The sequence below is a fragment of the Medicago sativa genome, chromosome 8 (assembly GCF_051527215.1).
Source record: "Medicago sativa cultivar Bolivia chromosome 8, Bolivia_mono, whole genome shotgun sequence".
Lineage (NCBI taxonomy): Eukaryota > Viridiplantae > Streptophyta > Magnoliopsida > Fabales > Fabaceae > Medicago > Medicago sativa.
The window spans coordinates 85893870-85915135 of NC_140756.1; the positions used below are offsets into that span (position 1 = coordinate 85893870).

The 21266-nt window shown below is 34.0% G+C and overlaps 1 protein-coding gene and 1 long non-coding RNA gene across 2 annotated transcripts; both read left to right on the forward strand.

The window, feature by feature from the left end:
* Positions 1-4990: 4990 nt before the first annotated feature.
* On the forward strand, positions 4991-13007 carry LOC146902636 (TOPLESS-related 2). The gene is made up of 25 exons (XM_085734628.1): positions 4991-5282; positions 5387-5566; positions 6082-6195; positions 6273-6431; positions 6532-6703; positions 6808-6937; positions 7378-7487; positions 7584-7725; positions 7812-7921; positions 8282-8351; positions 8428-8501; positions 8603-8698; positions 8784-8876; positions 9305-9432; positions 9559-9793; positions 9871-10029; positions 10115-10210; positions 10398-10550; positions 10651-10761; positions 10963-11139; positions 11239-11367; positions 11444-11539; positions 11688-11870; positions 12083-12258; positions 12575-13007. Exons 1-25 carry the CDS (start codon positions 5203-5205, stop codon positions 12771-12773), a joined length of 3372 nt encoding a protein of 1123 aa, XP_085590754.1. The 5' UTR covers positions 4991-5202; the 3' UTR covers positions 12774-13007.
* A 3550-nt stretch (positions 13008-16557) lies between these two features.
* Positions 16558-19776, forward strand: LOC146902637 (uncharacterized). Its single transcript, XR_015022639.1, has 2 exons — positions 16558-17100; positions 19498-19776. It is a non-coding gene; the product is annotated as an uncharacterized LOC146902637 (long non-coding RNA).
* The last annotated feature ends 1490 nt before the right edge of the window (positions 19777-21266 follow it).

Genomic DNA, 21266 nt, shown 5'->3' on the forward strand with positions numbered 1-21266 from the left:
ATATATATAATTTCTATGTTTTTTTTTCTTTTTTCGGGCTAACGGGCTACCCGCGACCCGTTCGGGCTAGCCCTAACGGGTACCAGACTTTTTAGGGTCGGGCTAAAAAGCCCTATTAAAATTCGAGCTCAATATTTAAGGCCCAAGCCCTATAATTAATCGGGCTAAACAGGCCGGGAGCCGGCCCGTTTTGACAACTCTGCATGAGTATAAAGAAAAGCCTATGTTTGCAAGTTTATCTGCACATCGGTTTTCTTTCCTATAGATGTGTGAAATTATGAAGTCGTAGAAGAAGTAAGCAGTACACAGTTGTTCTAACAATCACTTAATTGCTAAGGCGCCAAAGATGAGTCTTGAAAATCCATTACCACAAGCTTAGAACATGATTCAATCCAAGATTCATCTGACCTCCGTCAAAAGCAAATTCCACTACCCTCATTGCACCTAAATAAACGTTTTGCTATAAAGGTTGAGCCATAACCAAGATTCTTGGAGAAAAGCACATAAAGTATCCGCAAAACTGTTTCTGAAAACATCACCACACGAAGCTTTGGAAGGATTTCCCACCATAACTCCGTCTATATTGCCATTCAACTTCTATGAGAAATTGAGTGATCGCATGGCCTAAAACACCTTGAGCTCATCCCTTCTAGTTGGTCCGCTCCGTTTAACCGCTAAAAAAGCAGACAGTGACAGGGTGGCAAAGGCTAGCCCGCAAGCTCATAAAAAATATTTATTATTGCCCAATTCTTTAAGGCACGAAACAATTGTTTTTCTCTTTAGGTGGTATCATAATGAAAATAAAATCCGCTCCGTTTAACCGCTAAAAAAGCAGACAGTGACGGTGGCAAAGGCTAGCCCGCAAGCTCATAAAAAAATATTTATTATTGACCAATTCTTTAAGGCACGAAACAATTGTTTTTCTCTTTAGGTGGTATCATAATGAAAATAAAATGATTAGGAGAAGATAAAAATCACTTTTTATGATGGTAGCATATCTTTTTAACAACATTTGTCAAATAAAAAAGAAGGAATTTGAAAGAAAAAAAATTACTAGACGGACCAACCCGCCAAGCCACCTATTGGCGGGGCGGAGTATGTTTGAGTCTACCTACCACTTTAAGTTGGCCCGCAATGCCATCTACACTAACAACTGAGTTATGTTCACCAGGACAGCGTCAATACATTTTAATTTCATATATCAAAATAACTTATTTAATGACCTTGTTTCCTCCTATTCACACTTTTTCTAAAATTCTAGAATGGTTAATGTATAATTTATTTTTGATAAAATTCTATTTATTTATTTTTTTATATTTCAAACTCTCCCCAATTTTCATAAGAAACAATTAATTTGTTTCTTTTAGAATCAATATAAATTTTGACTAATTTATATTTTTTTTAAGGACACTAATTTATAAAATTATTAACCATTCGAATTCTATTTGTAATATTACTTCGTCGTGAGGGATATATTAGGTAGAAACTTACACATTTTCCATCCCATCGAAGGCATTTTTTTGTTGGTGTCCTTTTTTCCCGAATGATGAAGACTATAATCATGACTAACACTAAATTTAAAATTATTTTCTTAAAAAAAAAGTTTAAAATTGTAGATGAAAGATGATGATTTAATATTATTACTTTTATTTTTAAATCATGATTGGCTTCGAATTTTGTATTGAAAAAAATAAATACATTTTATTTCGAAATCAAATACATGTCTATTAAGATAATATCTCTATATTGAATTTATTAACATGTGTGCTTAAGGCGATATTAATATTTCCCTAAAATTTAAACTACAATTAGATCAAATATGCAAATACTAAATATGCAAATAAATTCAATTATTTAATCATATAAAAATAAAATCTATAAATTATAATTCAACTAAAAAAAATGTTTACTAAAAAAAAAAACTAAAAAATGTTAAAATTGTTTATTCAAACACCGTAATTAATATTCAAACCTCGATTGATTCACTTATGTGTGTACCGGTTTACAATAACTATTGTTAATCCATCCATCCAGTCAAAAACAAATAAAATATAAATAAATATTTTGAATTAAAGAAAAAAGGAGAATGTAGTATAATACAATAACGTTGTTTTAAAAATCGTACATTCAATGTATCAAAAGTAAAAAAAAAAAAAAGTATACATTAATGCAAAATCGTCACTTGTGGAATCCGTTAGCAAGGATGAACAAAATTAATGCAAAATCATTACTTTTGGCATCCGTTAGCAAGACCGAACAAAAAATTATAAATTAAAAAATATAATCCTTTTTTTTTTGAAAGATTACAAAATAAAATCTTGATATTCCATATATATAGAGATTCTCTTTCTAGAAGGAAATTAAAAAATAAAATCTAATCTAAAAATTCAGACCACATACGTTAAACTTTATAATTTTTTTGTTTATACTCCTAATTTAATCCAGGAGAAATTATAGGATTTCTAAACAAATCTTTTTTGTAATAAGAGGATTTGATTTGTAAAACAAATGTTAGCAAAAAGGCTAGAAAAAATAGGCTAATAATCTTGCGAAAGTACGTGACGTGACATCATTTTGGCTTGTACGGGTTGGACGTACTCTTGTAGGTGTTCCTTTCTAACTTGATATTCGTCAGTAACTTGAGAGGCCACAAGCTGAGAGTTAGTGCAAATTTTGATCATCCTGGCTCTCATGTCCTTGGCGATCGTTAATCCCGCTAGGAAGGCTTCATATTCAACATTAAGTTTAAAATTATAGATGATGAAAGATGATAATTTAATATTTTTATTTTTAAATCATGATTAGCTTCAAATTTTGTATTGAAAAAAATAAATTATATATATTTTTTGAAATTAAATACATGACTATTAAGATAATATCTCTATATTGGTTCTCGTGAGCTTAACTCAGTTGGTATGAACAATGCATAATATATGCAAGGTCCGGGGTTCAAACCTCAGCCACCACAAAAAAAAAATATCTACATTGAATTTCTTTAAAAAAAAAATCTCTATATTGAATTTATTAACATGTGTGCTTAAGGTAATATTAATATTTCCTTAACTTAAAATTTAAACTACAATTAAATCAAATATGTAAATAAATAAATTAAATTATTTAATTATATAAAAATAAAGTCCATAAATCATAGTTCAACTAATAAAAACGTCGAAATTGTTTAGTCGAACACCGTGATTAAGGTTTGAAACTCGAATCATCCACTAATGTGGGTATGAGTTTACAATAACTATTGTTATCCCATCTATCTACTTAAAACAAATAAAATTATAAATAAAAGAATTTAAATGAAAGAAAAAAAAAAAAAGAATGCCAGTATAATACAACAACGTTGTTTTTAAAACATCGTACATTCAATGTATCAAAAGTCAAAATAATATAAATATTAATGCAAAATCGTCACTTTTGGAATCTGTTAGCAAGGACGACCAAAATCAATGCAAAATCATTATTTTTAGAATATGTTAGCAAGTTCGAACAAAAAATTAAAAAATATTCTTTAAAAAAAAATTTAAAAAAAATCTTGATATTCCATATACATAGAGATTCTCTTTCTAGAAGGAAATTAAAAAATAAAATCTACTCTAAAATTCAGACCATATACATTAAACTTTATAAATTTTTGGCTTAAATGTGTCTTTGGTCCTTGCAGTTTCATCACTTTTTGGTATTGGTCCTTCCACTTTTTTTTGTTTGGTTTAAGTCCCTGAACTTTGTAAAAATATTGTCATTGGTTCTTCCGTTAAGTAGATGTTAAAAAAAATGTTAAAACTAACGGAGTTCCACGTGGCGCAATCATTTTATGCCACGTGCCACGTGGCTAGCTAAAAGACAAAATTTTGAAAATCAAATAAATCAAATGATTTTTAATTAGTTTTATCTTTTACTATTAAATTATAAATAAAAAAAGAAGGATATATCAGATTGAACTTCAAATTTGTCCAAAACTCTAAATTGTTGTTTGAAATCATAATCTATCATCACTTCGGCCTCCGTCATCAATTGTTCTTTGAATTGTATCATTGAGTTACTTTTCTGTAAAATGATGCCTTTAGGGAAGTGTATTTTCTCAGGATTGCGCTTTTAGGTGTTTTGATTTTGTCATCTAAGTTGTTTTGCTGAGTTTTTTTTTTCAAGAATTGGGTGTTTTTCGGTTCTAATTAATTGGGTGTTGTAATGTGTTTGGAAGAAATGGTGGTAGTACTGAATTGAGGAAGAAGATGAATTAGGCTTTCTTTGGTTCTGTTCCTGTACGTGACCCTCACCCTCGTTAAAGGGGATTTTATTTTGTTTTTATTATTATCATTATTATTCAAAATAATATTTGTTAATAAAAATAATTAAAACTCTTTCAAAAAAAAAATTAATAACAGTTTTGTCTTTTAGCCAGCCACGTGGCATAAAATGATTGTGCCACGTGGAACTCCGTTAGTTTTAACATTTTTTTTAACATCTACTTAACGGAGGGACCAATAGCAATATTTTTACAAAGTGCAGGCACTTAAACCAAACAAAAAAAAGTGTAGGGACCAATACCAAAAAGTGATGAAACTGCAAGGACCAAAGAGACATTTAAGCCTAAATTTTTTTGTTTACACTCGTAATCTAATTCAAGAGATTAAAGATTTCTAAACAAATCTTTTTTGTAATAAGAGGATTATGTTAGCAAAAGGGTTAGAACGAAAGTACGTGACGTGACATCATATGCTTCACGCGTCTGAGTCGCAGCATAAATTCAACCAACGTGTCAATCTTACCCTTCTCCCGAAGTAATAACCACACTAACCTATAACATCAACATATAATAAGTACGTTCACTTATCAGTGATAAGTCGGTGACAATAACTGTAGTGTAACAAAGACCCTGCAAAAACGCATCGAGAAAAGTGAGTCATACATAAATTCACACAAACACTCTTTCTTTCTCTCTCCTTGCTTCTTTAAATACTTTTATCTTTTTCTTACATAAACTGTTCTATACTTTTCTGTTTCAACACAAACCTTTCACCATGGAACCCAAACCCTAGAAACCGTTTTTGTGCTTTTCGTACAACAACCTCAAACGACATCGTTTTGAGGAACCATAACAATTCTTGCTCTTCTTATAAAACCCATCAATTTTTGTTCAATTTTCTTACCCTAATTCCAAAATCTCTGTATCAGTATTTGTGGGGTAAAGCAAAGATGACATCTTTGAGTAGAGAATTGGTGTTTTTGATTCTTCAATTTCTTGAAGAAGAGAAATTCAAAGAAACTGTTCACAAGTAATTCACTCTTCAATTTCTCAATTTCAGTTTGTTATTTTATTTTATTTTGTTGTGATGATTATGTGAAATTGAGAATGTGGTTGTTGTTTATTGGATTCCAGGTTGGAGCAAGAATCTGGTTTTCTGTTCAATATGAAGTATTTTGAAGAGAAAGCACTAGCTGGAGAATGGGATGAGATTGAGAAGTATCTTTCTGGGTTTATCAAAGTTGATGATAATAGATACTCAATGAAAACATTCTTTGAGATTAGGAAGCAGAAGTATCTAGAAGCCCTTGACAGGTTTTTATTTTTATTTTTTTTAATTTTAAACTTGTGGTTATAGCGTTTTTTGTTTTGGTCCTTGTATTTTTTTTTTTTTTTTTTTTGTTGAGGTATGTATTTGAACAACAATTTTTTCGGACAACCAAAGATATACAAAAAAACGTAGTTATTGGCACAAAAAACCAAAACAATAGAGAGAGTAAAAACACAATCAGAGAGTTGTCTTAAAAGTTGTCGCAAAATGCAGTGCAAATGTCAATTTTTGTTTGTTTGTTTGAATTCAGTCCTGCAAATTTAAAAATTGTTGTTTTTAGTCGTGATGTTAGCTTACTGAGGCCACATGGCGTGATTTTATTGGGCCATATATGACATCAGAGACTAAAAGCAACGATTTTTGAATTCGGTGGACTGAATCTAAATAAAAAAATTTACCGGGACTAAAATCATATTTTAACCTCTTTTTAATAATCAGGGGTTTATTGTTCTTTTTGTTATCTACTTTCTGTTGCTGAATTTTTCTTGTTTGTGCTCAGGAATGACAAAGTGAAGGCTGTTGAGATATTGGTGAAGGATTTAAAAGTTTTTTCAGCATTTAATGAAGAATTATTCAAAGAAATTACTCATCTTTTAACCCTTGACAACTTCAGGTACTTTGGTTTGAGTTGTGAAATCTGATAGGTGGATTTTACTATTTTTTTTAAACACGGGCTTTGATTAAATGCAGGGAAAATGAACAGTTGTCGAAGTATGGTGATACCAAATCGGCTAGAAACATAATGCTCTCAGAGCTTAAGAAACTGATAGAAGCGAATCCCCTCTTTAGAGATAAGCTTGTATTCCCTTCATTGAAGGCCTCGCGGTTACGAACACTGATTAATCAAAGGTAAGGTTGCTGGTTCGACTTTTACTTCTGATGGGATGAAATATACAATGTTTGTGCAATTCACTTACTGTCTTAACTCTCATTCATGTTTGTAATTCAGTTTGAATTGGCAACACCAGCTGTGCAAGAACCCAAGGCCAAATCCTGATATAAAAAGTCTATTCATCGACCACACATGCTCAACCTCAAATGGAGCTCGTGCACCTACTCCTGTCAATCTTCCTGTCACGGCTGTTGCAAAGCCTTCATCTTTTGTTCCGCTTGGAGTACATGTAAGGCCCTTTTTCGTGTTCAGTTTTCTAGAAATTCAGTTGAGACTGTTGGTTATCTAATAATTATCTTGAGACAATATGTTTTGTTATTTATATATGTGCAGCCATTTCAACCAGCCCCAACAGCTGCTAATGTTAATGCTTTAGCGGGGTGGATGATGAACCCAAACCCTTCTTCATCAATTCAACCACCTGCGCTTGTTGCTTCGTCAATGCCTGGTCCCCCACATCAAGGTATAGAAGTTTTGTTGTCATGCATTCTAGTTCTGCTGCTGGGGCAAAATCAACATAATGAAAAAAGTTTTGACAAGCTTATGAGAATGAATATATGCATGTGTTCTACATTGGCATTCTAATGTAATATGGTTCGTTTTATTAGTATTTTTAGGGTACATGTGTGTGGGGTGGGTTTCTTTGCCCTAGAAAATTTTAGTTATATACGTAACATATATATGTTGATTAGACATTATCCAGTTGTCAGGAGTTGTAATTCATCAAGTAATGCAGAAAGATAGTGTGTGCATACAGTCTCTTCTTCAGCTTTTGTACCAGATTTATTTTATTTGTAGTCATATTATTGCCTGTGTTCTCATATACACAATTGCCATATTATCTGGGAACGTTTGCTTTTGTCTCTGTATTTCCAACTCCACTTAATACTCAATTTTTTGCAGTCCCTGTTTTGAAGCATCCAAGAACACCTTCCAATACTCTTGGAATGATGGACTATCAAAATGCTGATCATGAGCAACTATTGAAACGTTTGCGGTCATCTATCGACGAGGTACCGATACATTGTTGTTTGCAAGCTTTCTTTTTCATATAATTTGCTTAACAATGTTATTGCTACTATAATGGCAACCACTTATAATCTGTGCAGGTTACTTATCCAGCTCCATCCCAACAAGCCACCCCTTCTTGGTCACTTGAAGAGCTTCCAAGAACCGTGGTTTGTACATTATATCAAGGATCAACAGTGACAAGCATGGATTTTCACCCTTCCCTTCATTCTTTACTTGCTGGTAGGTTGAAATAGACTGGTATATTCTTGTACTATTAAGAAGTTTAGTCGTTATATATTGATTTTGGAATATCATTTCTGAAACAGTTGGTTGCGGAAATGGCGACGTGTCACTCTGGGAAGCAGGGCTGAGAGAGAGGCTGATATCAAAACCTTTCAAAATAAAGGATATTGCTGCTTGTTCTGTGTTTTTTCAGGTTTATAACATTGTTCAACTAATTGATTATAAAATGTTTGTTGGGGCACAAAGAAGAGACAGAGAGCAGGAAAGGGATAAATGTTTTAAGAGTTAGATGATTAATTGCTACTTATATTTTGCAGTACCGACCTTTAGAAAATTGACATAAAGGGATACAATTGAATATTATGGAATAAGGGTTATTTGCAGGATGCTAGTGTTGTTTTTGTAGAAATCTAAATAAATGTAGTATGCTAGTGTTTTTTTGTTGAAATCTAAATAAATGTAGTATGCTAGTGTTTTTTTGTTGAAATTTAAATAAATGTAGTAAGTGGCAAAATTATCTTATCCAAGTCATACAACTGGAACTCTTGTGCAGGCTGCAATTGTGAAGGATGCATCTATATCCGTCACCCGTGTATCATGGAGTCCTGAAGGGAATATTCTTGGTATGTGCTGCAGGGAAACTTGGCTTCAGTTTGTTGCATTATACTGGTTTATAATACATTTCCCCTTCTTTTTCAGGGGTTGCTTTCACAAAACATCTGATTCATATGTATGCTTATCAAGGATCTAATGATCTAAGGCAGACTTTGGAGGCATGTTCAGTCATTCTCTAATATAAAGTTTTTGTAATTGGTACATGATGTCTTTTATTTTATTTTTGGTGACATTGCGTAATGTCTTGACCTCATTACAGATTGATGCTCATGTCGGTGGTGTCAATGACTTGGCATTTTCTTATCCGAACAAACAACTTTGCATTGTAACTTGTGGGGATGACAAGTTAATTAAGGTGACAGATTTTTTTCTCTCCTATCGATAACATCTTTTAGCCAGATGAATGTATCCATAATTACTAAGTTTGAGGACTGTGACAGGTGTGGGATTTGAATGGACGAAAGCTTTTTCATTTTGAAGGTCACGAAGCACCAGTTTATTCTGTTTGTCCCCACCAGAAGGAAAATATCCAGGTAAAAATCTTCACCCACAAAGGTTGGCTTTTTATTGTTGCTATGGCTAGATTGAGGCTCCTTCCTTGACTGCCGACCAGTGTTGAACTTTTTTGTTCTATTCAAGTCAATCTTTGTTATATTATCATTAGGATACTCAGTCTAAGTATATTAAACCAAAATGATTTTTCATTTACAGAAGAAAGTAATACAATAATAATATTTAAGATTGCATTTTGCCATTCCACTGCAGGATGATCCAAATTAATTTTCTGGCACAAACATTTTTCCTGTTGATTGTTGGTTACTTTAACATTTTTGTGTAACTATACTCTGAATTTTCCCCTTCAGTCGTCGATTTTGTAATAATGAATAGATATAAGGGGATGTCATTGCTTTCTTATATCAGTGAATAGTTAATGGAAAAATATTATGACGTATTTATGCAGTTTATATTTTCTACATCTCTCGATGGGAAAATCAAAGCCTGGCTGTATGATAACATGGGCTCCAGGGTTGACTATGATGCTCCTGGACAATGGTGCACCACAATTCTATATAGTGCTGATGGAAGTAGGTAAGAAATGAATTAGAATAGTAGAGTTTTTCTTACTTGATAGTCTTGATCATTTCTTTATTCTCTCTTTTTTCTCAATCATATATATATATATATATGATCTGTAACTTCCTTTTCTTATTTTAGATTGTTTTCATGTGGGACAAGTAAGGAAGGGGACTCTTTCCTAGTGGAATGGAATGAAAGTGAAGGTGCACTAAAGAGAACATATTCTGGGTTTAGAAAAAAATCTAACGGTGTTGTGCAATTTGACACAACAAAGAACCGCATCTTGGCTGCTGGTGAAGATAACCAAATTAAGTTTTGGGATATGGACAATATCAATGTTTTGACAATTACAGATGCTGAGGGCGGTCTTCCTGTGAGTATTGCTTGTACTTGTTATATTTTAGTGTATTTTGGAGTGAATTGTTTGACATGGATGATGCCTTGCATCAGAGTCTCCCTCGTCTGAGGTTCAACAAGGAAGGAAATCTGCTCGCTGTTACTACAGCTGATGGTGGCGTGAAAATCCTTGCTGATACTGATGGCATGAAGTATTTAAGATCCATTGACGCTCGTTCTTACGAAGCATCTAAAGCACAAGTGGAGACAAAGGTTTTTACCTTATGAAATATCATCTATATCATTTAACGGCTTTATTGATGTCCTGAAATTGATTTGTTTAATTTCGATGAATTAGGTTCCTGGATCTTCTATGGTGGCAAATATGAATCAGCACATTACTAAAGTAGAACGTGTCGACAGAAGCTCTCCTGCTGCACCACTGCCTATCCATGTATGAGTTAACAATTAAAATGGATATTGGCACTTATTTTTAGATTTTAACTTTTTTGCCTATCAAATATGTTAGAATAAACTATGCGTCATTTTTCTGTCAAGTTGGCTATTCATAGTTTTCCGTTCCAGTTCCGGTCTGTTTGATAATTATGTATGCAACTGACTCGTTATGTTGTTCGTTGCAGAATGGAGTCGATTCTATGGCCAGAAGCATAGAGAAGCAAAGAAGTTTGGATGACGTAGCTGATAAATCTAAAACTTGCGATCTGACAGAAATAGCTGACCCTGGCCATTGTCGTGTAGTTACTCTGCCAGATACTATTGACCCTACTAACAAGGTATTCCCTACCCCTTTTCTTTGTTGAAAAGGGTTTTTAAAAGGTGTATTCCTATTGTATAGCAACATTATTTTGAGGCCAAAATTTCATACATGTCTAGGTTGTTCGTCTTCTTTACACCAATTCTGGGACTGGCCTTCTGGCTCTTGGTGCTAAAGGGATTCAGAAGCTGTGGAAATGGAGCCGTAATGACCAGAACCCCAGTGGAAAGGTGAGTATATGTTTTTTTTTTTTTGACAAGGTGATTGTATGCTGAGACCTACAGTAGAGAAACATCTTCCTGTTGCTTTATTATACCATATTATTGCATTCATATCTTGATATCCATTTAACTTCTGACAGTTTGTGCATGTGCACCACACACTTGTACTCATTTAAATATTTCTGATTTCTTTTTCTGTGGGTTTTAAAGGCCACAACTACTGTTGTTCCCCAACATTGGCAACCACCTAGCGGTCTTCTCATGACTAATGATGTCCCAGATGGTTCTGAAGAACCAGTTCCTTGCATAGCACTCTCAAAAAATGATTCTTATGTCATGTCTGCCTGTGGAGGAAAAATTTCACTGTTCAACATGATGACTTTTAAGGTAAGTTGACAATTATACGCTTTTATAGTCTGTGGTATCCCTCGTAGATTCTATTCAGCTTTTTCCCAATACTCATGCCAAATCATTGCTGAGTTTCAGGTAATGGCAACCTTTATGTCACCTCCCCCGTCTTCAACCTTTCTTGTGTTTCATCCTCAAGACAATAATATCATTGCAATTGGAATGGAAGATGCAACCATTCATTTTTACAACGTTAGAGTTGATGAGGTAATTAGTTAAGCAGCCCTTTGAATTTGTAATTGTTTCAAGAATCATATTGTGATGCGGCCCTCTTTGCTTTTAGGTCAAATATAAATTGAAGGGTCACCAGAATCGTATTACTGGTTTAGCCTTTTCGACTCACCTAAACATCTTGGTTTCATCCTCGGCTGATGCTCAGGTATGTCGGAGCATGAATTCCACAACCATTTTGTTGTCTGCGATTTCATCAGCTTTTAACTATTATTGAAGTTGTCTTCAATTTAGTCATACATTGCACACTTTCATACTTCTTCATTGCAACCACTTTTTTTCTTTCCCTTCTACAGCTTTGCTTTTGGCGCATTGATACATGGGATAAGAAGAAAACGCTACCAATTGAATTGCCTGCTGGAAAAGCACCCGTTGGTGATACTAGAGTATATTTCCATTCTGATCAAGTGCACTTACTGGTGTGCCATGAATCACAGCTAGCATTGTACGATGCTTCCAAAATGGAATTGATTCGGCAGGTAAGTTGCTATCTCTCTCCCCAAAGCATTAACTAATACTACCAATAGAAAGAGCAAAGCAATCATCACATTTTTGGTACACTTGCATGTAGAATTAACCTAATAGTTTGTGAGAAAGAGCATCACTAAACACAATTTTGGCCTCTAAATACAACTCTCTATTTTCTATTCCTGGTCAAAGAGTTAGTAACTTTTGTTTGTTTGGATTGCAGTGGGTCCCACAAGATGGATCGTCTACTTCCATTTCCTCTGCAACATATTCCTGCAATAGCCAACTAGTTTATGCTGCCTTCACTGATGGAAATATTGGAGTATTTGATGCTGACAGCCTGAGACTAAGATGTCGTATAGCTTCATCTGCATACCTACATCAATCATCGTCAAATAGGTGATTATAATATTTCATTATGTGTTAATATTACTAACATGTGGTAAACATCCTTGTGGAAGATAGTTATTTCACTGAGTGCTGCTTCATGTTTTGCCTTACTGAACATAAGCTTTTAGAATTTCTAGTTGAAATATATTTTTAAAAATATCAGTTCATGTTTCACGGTGATTGATAATTGAGCAATTTTGGGTTTGGAAGTTTGCATCTTTTGTTTATGTTCAGCTGAGCTTACTGAGATTTCACAGATGATATTTTTGCTTATTTCTTCAAGAATAATCCTTAATCTTTGTTTGCTTTGCCGTGTTTTTTGCAGCCAAAGTATATACCCTTTTGTTGTTGCAGCACACCCACAGGAGCCAAATCAATTTGCCGTTGGAATGTCAGATGGGTCTATTAAGGTCATAGAGCCCATAGAGCCAAATGGAAGATGGGGAGTTTCGGCGTCTGCGGATAATAGGACAACCTCGCCCTCAATTACTAACAACTCAAATTCTGAGCAGCTCCAAAGATGATTCATATACATCAACTTTAGTTCACATTTGTGTAAAATAATAGTCAACTGTTATGTTTTTGTTCCAAGTTTCTGAAATTGTGTTACTTTGTATTGGTAAGTCTACAGATGGTTAGGTAAAGATATAACTTACGAACAAAACACACGCGTTATCTTTTCGGATAATGACGAACATTCGTTATTGCTTCATATATTCACCGTTTATTATGAATTGTGTTTCTTTGATTCTGGTCAATTTCTCCCAATTTTAGCACAAATTATTACTATTCATGAATTGAATGCTTGTCGACTAGTATTACGAATGAATCATAGTGAAAGTCATGCAAAGATTAGGTTCATGTATGATCCCCTCATTTAGGATTGCAATGTGGAAAAAGCTCTAGGATTCCACATTGTTCTCTCAAATTTGTGGAGTAATCAACGGGGAAGTAAAGTTTACTTCAGGCTCAATCAAACAAAATTGCGGAGATATTTGTCTTAAAAATTAGAGCAGGTCATGTTAAAAAACATGAATGTTTTTGTGTCTCAAAGTCTTGGTGGATTTTAGCGAGATTTGAGGCAGATAGATACTAGCAGTACTGTATTTTTGTTTACATGTATGGACAGTGGTAGAATACTTCCCTCTCAATAATAAATATTGGACATTTGGGATTAGATCTCTATCTGTGACATGACAGCCACCACATATTTTGTAGTGCATGTGGTCCTATGAGTAAGGTATAAATCCTTTTACTTAGTGTGAGCAATGCTAATCAAGTAGCTGTCATCATAGCTACCTGAAGATAACCACATCCCCTTTGTAAAGCTAGTTTTTGTCCACGTAAGTATGTTGACTGCAACAGATGGAATTGTCAATTCAGCATTACTCTCATAGTCTCGTTTTTCTTTGAATTTATTGCAACAACACGTATTTGTACATTCATTTAGTTTTTAAAGTCAAACAGTTGAGCTGAGAATTTTGGTTTTCACTGTGTCATCCAAAACTACTACTTTCACCAAATTCTTTGGTTAGTAATAACAGGAATATATAGGATAACAACAAAAAACATACGACAAGAAATGTTTTGCTGAGTTATATTAAATGTACTAGTGGAGGTTTCTAAAATTGGCTTCGTGCATGATGTGCTTTATCATTATATTGGCAAAGAAGTCATTTATTCCCTAGCATAGCATGTGGTTTTTCCGGACATAAAGCTCAGATTATAGTGTCGGTCTTTTGGTTTTTACTCCTAAAAGAATTGGCATACATGCACATAACAGTGACAGAAAATGACCCGATTTAGGGGGGCCTTGTTTCTTCCACCTATGATTCGAAATGTTTTGTTTGTGGACTTGTTATATTGGTCCCATAACATAACACCCTTATTTTCCCCTCTATGTTAGTGAGAGCTCCTTTACCCTCAGCTTGTTGTGTTCCCCCCTTGATTTGTCACTTAGTAGAAATTACGTGCCCTCTTCGAATTTTGGAAATTGGGACTAAAATAGGCATTTGTGTTGATCAGACACACATATTTCGACATCGGAACAAGTCTTGTATGGTCACAAAAAGGGAAAATAGAGTTGTATTTTTAAAATGATGACATGATGTGTATGTTTGCGTGTGCTCAAATAATTTTTATTTGATTTTGCAACGAAGTTTCTGTTTGTTTATGCGGCAAATAGGCATCAAACGCGTGTGTTTTCTAGAAGCTAGTAATGCTAGCTTCTTGTTTTCACATCCAAAAAGCAATATAGACGTACGTTTGAGGTGACAAACGCACCCAAACACAATAAAAGTATTTCTTCATGGCATCGTATTTCGATACCAATTAGTGTGAAAGTTGGGCATGAGGATAAAGAAACAATAAATATATAAGTCATAAATCATATAAATATACGATGTTGATGCCCGATTTTATGTCAAAACAATATTTTTTAGTGATAAGTGTTCCCGATTCATAACGTAGTTTAAAATTTGCTATTTCAACTAGACTAGTAAGTGTGTGTTTGGTTTCCCGTTTTCTACCCCAAGCTCACCTTTTTCATAGCTCCCGACATGTTTTCGCCATGATTTCCAAAAGCCAGCTTCTGCGTTGGGGTGAAAAGTCATCGCTCTTTTCATCATCGTGACGCTGCACTAAACGAGTACTAAGTTCTTATTTCAAAAAAACTAGTAACACAGTAAGATATCCGTGCATTTATACGAGACACTTGTGGAAATAGTTAGAAGCATATATTCCGGGTCTTTGGTTAGATTTTTAGTGACAAATAGTTTTTTTTTCTTCCGGTATAGAGTCTTGTCATGTTTTATTGGTGTTAGATATGGCATCACACAATCTATTTTGAACTTGTTTAATTCTTAATGAAAAAGAAATATAATTCAAGTGAACCACGGTGAAGAAAGATAATTATTTGTGTTCTCTGTATAGTATTCAATACCAAACCCTACAGCTTAATGAAGACTTTAATTTTGCCTCATCATCTTTGCAAGATAAGGGCACTTATGAGCTCTTAATTTTGAACGGACCGTTCTTTTAGGTCTCACAAATGTGGGTGATCTCGAACCTGAGTGAAATTAGGGTTTTATTGCTGGGAAAGTTAAAGAACACAACTATCAATAAGATAATGTGGAAAAACTCCAAGATTAGAGAGAAAAAATACAACCGCGCGACCCTAGTATACCCACACTTTTTAAAGTGCACAACACTCTAAGAAGAGAGTATAATAGGTATAAAAAAAAATCATATGCAAGATTAAACTGTTTATGATTGATGCATTTTGTAATAAAGAACTCGAGTTAATATATATCCTCTAAACAGAAAAAAGTTGAGTCAATAACATTTACCCCACTCTTTCTTTACCACATTGGGAGATGTGAGACTTGTTTCAAGATGTTTCATACTAATACTAAATACTTCAACAATCTCCACCTTGACTGAAAAAAATGCATTTTCTACTTCCACTGTCTACACCAACCAATTTAGTTTAAAAGAAATATCATACTCCTCGATACAAATAGTATATTTCACTTAGAGATAAACACCTTAAATAATATCTACACTCCAAAAACCATATTAAAAGATTATGGTGCAACTTTCATGTTGACTTTCTCATCAAGTTTTTCAATCATCCATATAATCTCACCACACACATTACATCTATACCACCCAACTGTGTCTTATTCTGGACTACCAAGCAATAACTTCTCTTTTCAATGGTACAAGGGTAATGTCATGAGAATACACTTATCAAAACAAATATAATTGGGGCTAAGAATTCCTAACCTGACCAATGATTAATTAAGTGGACTAATCTTCCAATTTTTCCTAACTTGATAATGTTTGTGTGCGCACGCACCCGTGCGGGCGTGTGTGTGACATGTTGACAAAAATGTCTAACCGTTTTATGAAAAAAAAATCCGAAGAAAGTAGGTTCTCGGGGCAATAAATATGTTAGTCTTAGTGGGTTGAAGATCCGGCCGCACCTACCACGCTTTAAATCTCATCAAGATCCGGTAACTTTGATCCGACCATATAAGATCGAAGGTTTAAGATCCGAAGGTAGAAGATCAGGCGGTGGAGGTATTTTTTCCTTCACTTAGGCTTTTATTTTAAGGGTTGTGGTTACATTCTTCATCTTTTTTAGATCTTTTTTTTTTCTTGACTTGAACAATTTTGTCTTCAGTATATTTTTAATTTTTTGACTCAACAAGAAAAAAATTGTTTTCATTTTGTTCTTTGGCTTGAAAAAAAACCAATTGTCAAGTGACACGTGTATTTGTAACAGCCCGATTTTCGCTAGTTTTATTTTATTATTTATTTATGTGTGTTATATGTGCTCTTATGTGATTATTTGCCTCTGTGTGTATTTTTGGTTGGGAATCGTAGAATTCAGTGTTAGAAGGGTATTTTAGTCATTTTGGACTTAGGGGCATTTTGGTCATTTTGAGGGCAGTGGCAATTTTGTAATTTTGCAGAAAGTTATTTTTTTAGTGTTTAGTGGAAGTTATTATTTTACCAAGTTACTAGAGAGGGTGTAGTAATTATTTTAATTACCGTTAAGTGACCGTTAGTGTTATATTTTACCGGTAGGTGAGTAGTAACATTTTTAAGGTTGAATTAGAAATGGGTTAGGCCCATTAAGGTTTGTGAGATAAGCCCATTAAGTGAGCCTTTATAAACTAATGTTAGTGAGAAGAGATAGGGTTACAACATTTTCATTTCATTTTTCATTTGAGAAGATAAGAGATAGAGGCTAGAGAGAAGAACAAGTGCAAGGGTTAGAGGCAAGAGGGATTCATCATCTAGGAGCTAAATTGAAGCTTGGGTTAGAGAATCTTGGTGCTAGAGGTAAGAGGGTTAGATTTCAACCATAATTCACATCTTTTTCTCTTTACCCATTTTTGTGAAATTGTTGAATTGAACCTAATTGCTTTCAAATTCGTGTTCATGTTTTGATGCAATGTTTGAGTATGTAATTTGAATGTTAATTGAGTTGTTGATGATGAAATTACATGCTTAAGTTGTGGTTATATGTATACTTTGCATTTTTGCCCAAAAATGGTGATATGAGATGTTGTTGTGATGAATTGTTGGTGAATTCATGATGTTTAGCTGCTGTTGTTGTTGATAGATGTTGTTGTTGATGATTAAAACATTGGGTAATCATAATTGGAGAGTTTGATATGACTTTGTGTTGTTTTGTTTGAAGTTTGATGAAAATGGGTCAAATGGTGATTTTTGTTAGGAGAATGTTTTGGGGCAAATTTTATATGGAATTGGGTGTCTTTTCATGTTTAGAAATGTTTAAACAAACTTTGGGATCAAATTTGAGCTTTGGGAAGTCAAAATTGGGGTTTTGGGGTGAAAAAGTGAGTTTTTCTCGTAACAGGACTGTCCCAACTCGCCACAGCGAGTGGGAGGCGAGCAGGAGGTGCTTTCGGTGATGCTTACTCGCCTCGCGAGTAGATTTACTCGCCACGGCGAGCTGCACAGAGGCAGCATCCCCTGTTTCGCATTCTTGCGTCTTTTTCCCTCGTTTCTGTTTTGAATTGGTTTTCGGTGTAAACATGAAAGTTGTAGATAATTTTGTTAGCTTTCCAATGGCTTTGGTTTGACTTGAAAATGATTCTTGGTTTTTGAGTTATGAGGCAAATACTCCGAGTAGGTCTTAGAGAAAATTTTACGAAAAATCCGCATAACTATTTCTAAATCGACCTAAACCCTTTGGATTGTTTCCAAACTTCAAACTTATGTTTTATGAGTTCAATTAAGGTGTTTAGTAGTATTTAAACTATGAGGTGAGGGATTTAACTTGTTTTGCTTAGAAAATGGAAAATTTCTTGAAAAGTGTTTCGGTGAGACGAACTTTGTGATTTTTATGAATTCATCGTATTTGGCCGATGAAATGCTTATGTAACCTCTACTGCACATATGTGTGACTTGTGAGGATACATCGCATAGGCAATTGAACTTGTTTACTTGGTTTTGGCTTAGGTGCTCAATTATTTTCAATATTGTGATTTTTGAGACGAACTTGATTGAAAATGATCATTGAGGGCCAATTGCTTATGAACCCTCTATGATTAGATTGATATGATTATGATATGATGTATGAATGGTTGTTAGGTGATGAATATGATGTTTGTGATCATATGTTGTGATTGTTCTTTTATTTGGAATGTAAGGAACTATGTGGAGATATGAACTATATGATATAGTTGGATGATGATTATAGCCGTTGACTTATAGCCGTTGATTATAGCCGTTGAATCGTGGTGAACATATGCATTGTGGATTGAGTCATATGTTCATGCATCATATGTCGTGTCGGATGTTATATCCATATTGCCGTTGACCGGATACTTGTATCCATATTGCCGTTGATTATAGCCGTTGATAATGATGTTTTTGTTGCATCATAAGGTGACGACCTTGGAGGAGTTTGGTACCACATGCATCTAGAAGAGTCTAGAGCATCATATGCATTTGATTAATTGATGAGTCGTGTCATAATTGAATATGTGACTTGGTGAATTTGTGTGTTGGTGAAATTTGGTGAATGTTGTGATTATGTGGATTGGTGTATATGTACATTGGTGAATATTGTGGAGGGTTGTGAATAATTGTATTATGCTCTGATTGCATGTCTTAATTATTTGTGCTTATACACTTGGTGAATCAATTGATGATGGTTATTTTAATAATAATGATGAGGTGAGATTTGTATATGTATATATACATATATGATGTGGTGATGTTCTTTGTTAATGATGATGGCTTGCTTATAACTTCGATATGACAAATTGTACTTGTTGAGATAAGCATGCTAGATGAGTAATGAAGTGAGTAATGTTTTCATTGATTGATGTTGATAAATGATGAGATTTTGTTGATGACTTGATTAGAGGTTGAATATGTATGCTATGCTATGATAATAATGTGATAGCTTGAAATGTAAGTGATGGGGGATAATAATGATCATGTGATGCTAGTGTTCTAGGAGGGAGGGTTATGTATATGTGATACGTGTATGATACACTTGTTGATACGAACTTGGAATGATAATATTTAATGATATAAGTGTTGTGAATACTTGTGAATACATGTATGATTTGTTATTTTGTATTCTTGAATATATCTTTCATTTCCAATGTTCTTGCTTAAATCTTTTATGGATTATGATGATGTAATGCTAACCCTCAGTGGTCTGTGGTGGACCGCCTACCTCTCTGTATGGATGGGTAGACGGCGTGCAGGATGTTAGTTGTTGCTTGTTGATGCCGAGGAGTGGAGTTCCTCTTTTTCATGCAAGTGTCTAGATTAGGGCTCTGATCTAGGATAGTCTTTGCATGTTGTTTATTTGACTATGTATTTGGAGTTGAGATATTCTGTTATTTGAGATTTGGATGATACATTTGTATTTAGTTTGGAGATCCAGAGATTGTTTATGAATTATATGTTGTTCCGCTGCTATGTAGTATAACATGATCTTTATGCATGTATGAATTGTGGTTTATTCGGAGACGTAGCATCTATTTCTAGAATATGTTAGTATATTCGCGCGTTTTACCGCTCAATAGAAGTAGGGTGTTACAGTATTGATGCCACGTGTGAATTTTTTTTTTTTTTTTGAAATGACGCGTGAACTTTTTTAAATGCAAACTTTTTTTGAGGGGATTTAAATGTAAACTTAATAAACCTAACTGAATAATAATGGAGTTAATATTGTTTACTTTTACCGTGGAATTTACTTAAGTGAAAAAATGAATACTATAAAGTGCGAACACACTCTTAGTGTTTTCTAAAACATAAGTCTCATTTACTCTCTATTCTCTTAACAATGTCTTCAAGCGTGTCTTTCATTCATGAAATGGAAACCAACATTTCATGAGATGGTTTGATTGAGGAGCGCTTGAAAGTCTTCACTTGAAGAGACTTTTTAGAAGCCCTCCTAATAGCATTTTTCATGTTTTTCAATGCTCAAGCATCATTCTCAACAATTTACACATAAGGACTCCCAAATTGGCATTGCACAAACCCATTGTCGTGCAATGTCACAACCTCAACATCAAACCTCTATGAAATTCCAAGATCATCTTGGTCTTGGGATTACAAACAATCATCTGTCTTTTTTGAGTTTGGGCTTGAATGTGCAAACGCATTCATTCAATCCCTACCACAGTCAACATTTTTCTTTGGCTGTTTTATAGGGTCTTTTGCCCTATCATCACTAGCAGATTCTTTTTTTGGAAGAAAGAATCTACTAGTTTTGTCTAGCTTTTTTATGCCTGTTATGTCATTGGTCCTTCTATTGGGCACCAACTAATGTATTTACTCAGTTATTAAATTTTTTGTTGGTTTTTGGCGGTCAACAATAGACACATGGGTGCTTCTAACTAGATCAAATATGGACTAAAGAGGGGTCATACCCAATTCATATTGCGGACTGATTATATATTGTGTGAAGGGTTGTCGGATAGTACTATTCAAGACAAATATAATTGGTTTGGACTGGCTAAGAATTCCTAACCTAACCATGATTAACTTAACTTGACTAATCATCCAATTTTTCCTAACTTGATAATGTGTGTGAGCGCACGCGCGCGTGTGTGCGTGTGTGTGTGACATGATGACATAAATGTCTAACCGTTTTATCAAAAAAAATCCAGAAGAAAGTAGGTTCTCGGGGTAATAAATATGTTAGTTTTAGTGGGTTGAAGATCCGGCCACATCTACCACATCTTAAATCTCATCAAGATCCGGTAACTTTGATTCGTTCGTATAAGATCGAAAGTTGAAGATATGGAGGTAGAAGATCAGGCGGTAGACGTACTTTTAGAGGTATTTTTTTCTTCAGTTAGACTTTTATTTAAAGGGCTGTGATTACATTCTTCATCTTTTTTTTTTTTTTTGACTTGAACAAATTTGTCTTTAGTATATTTTTAATTTTTTGACTAAAAAAAAAAGTGTTTTCATTTTGATTTTTGGCTTGAAAAAAATCAATTGTCAAGTGA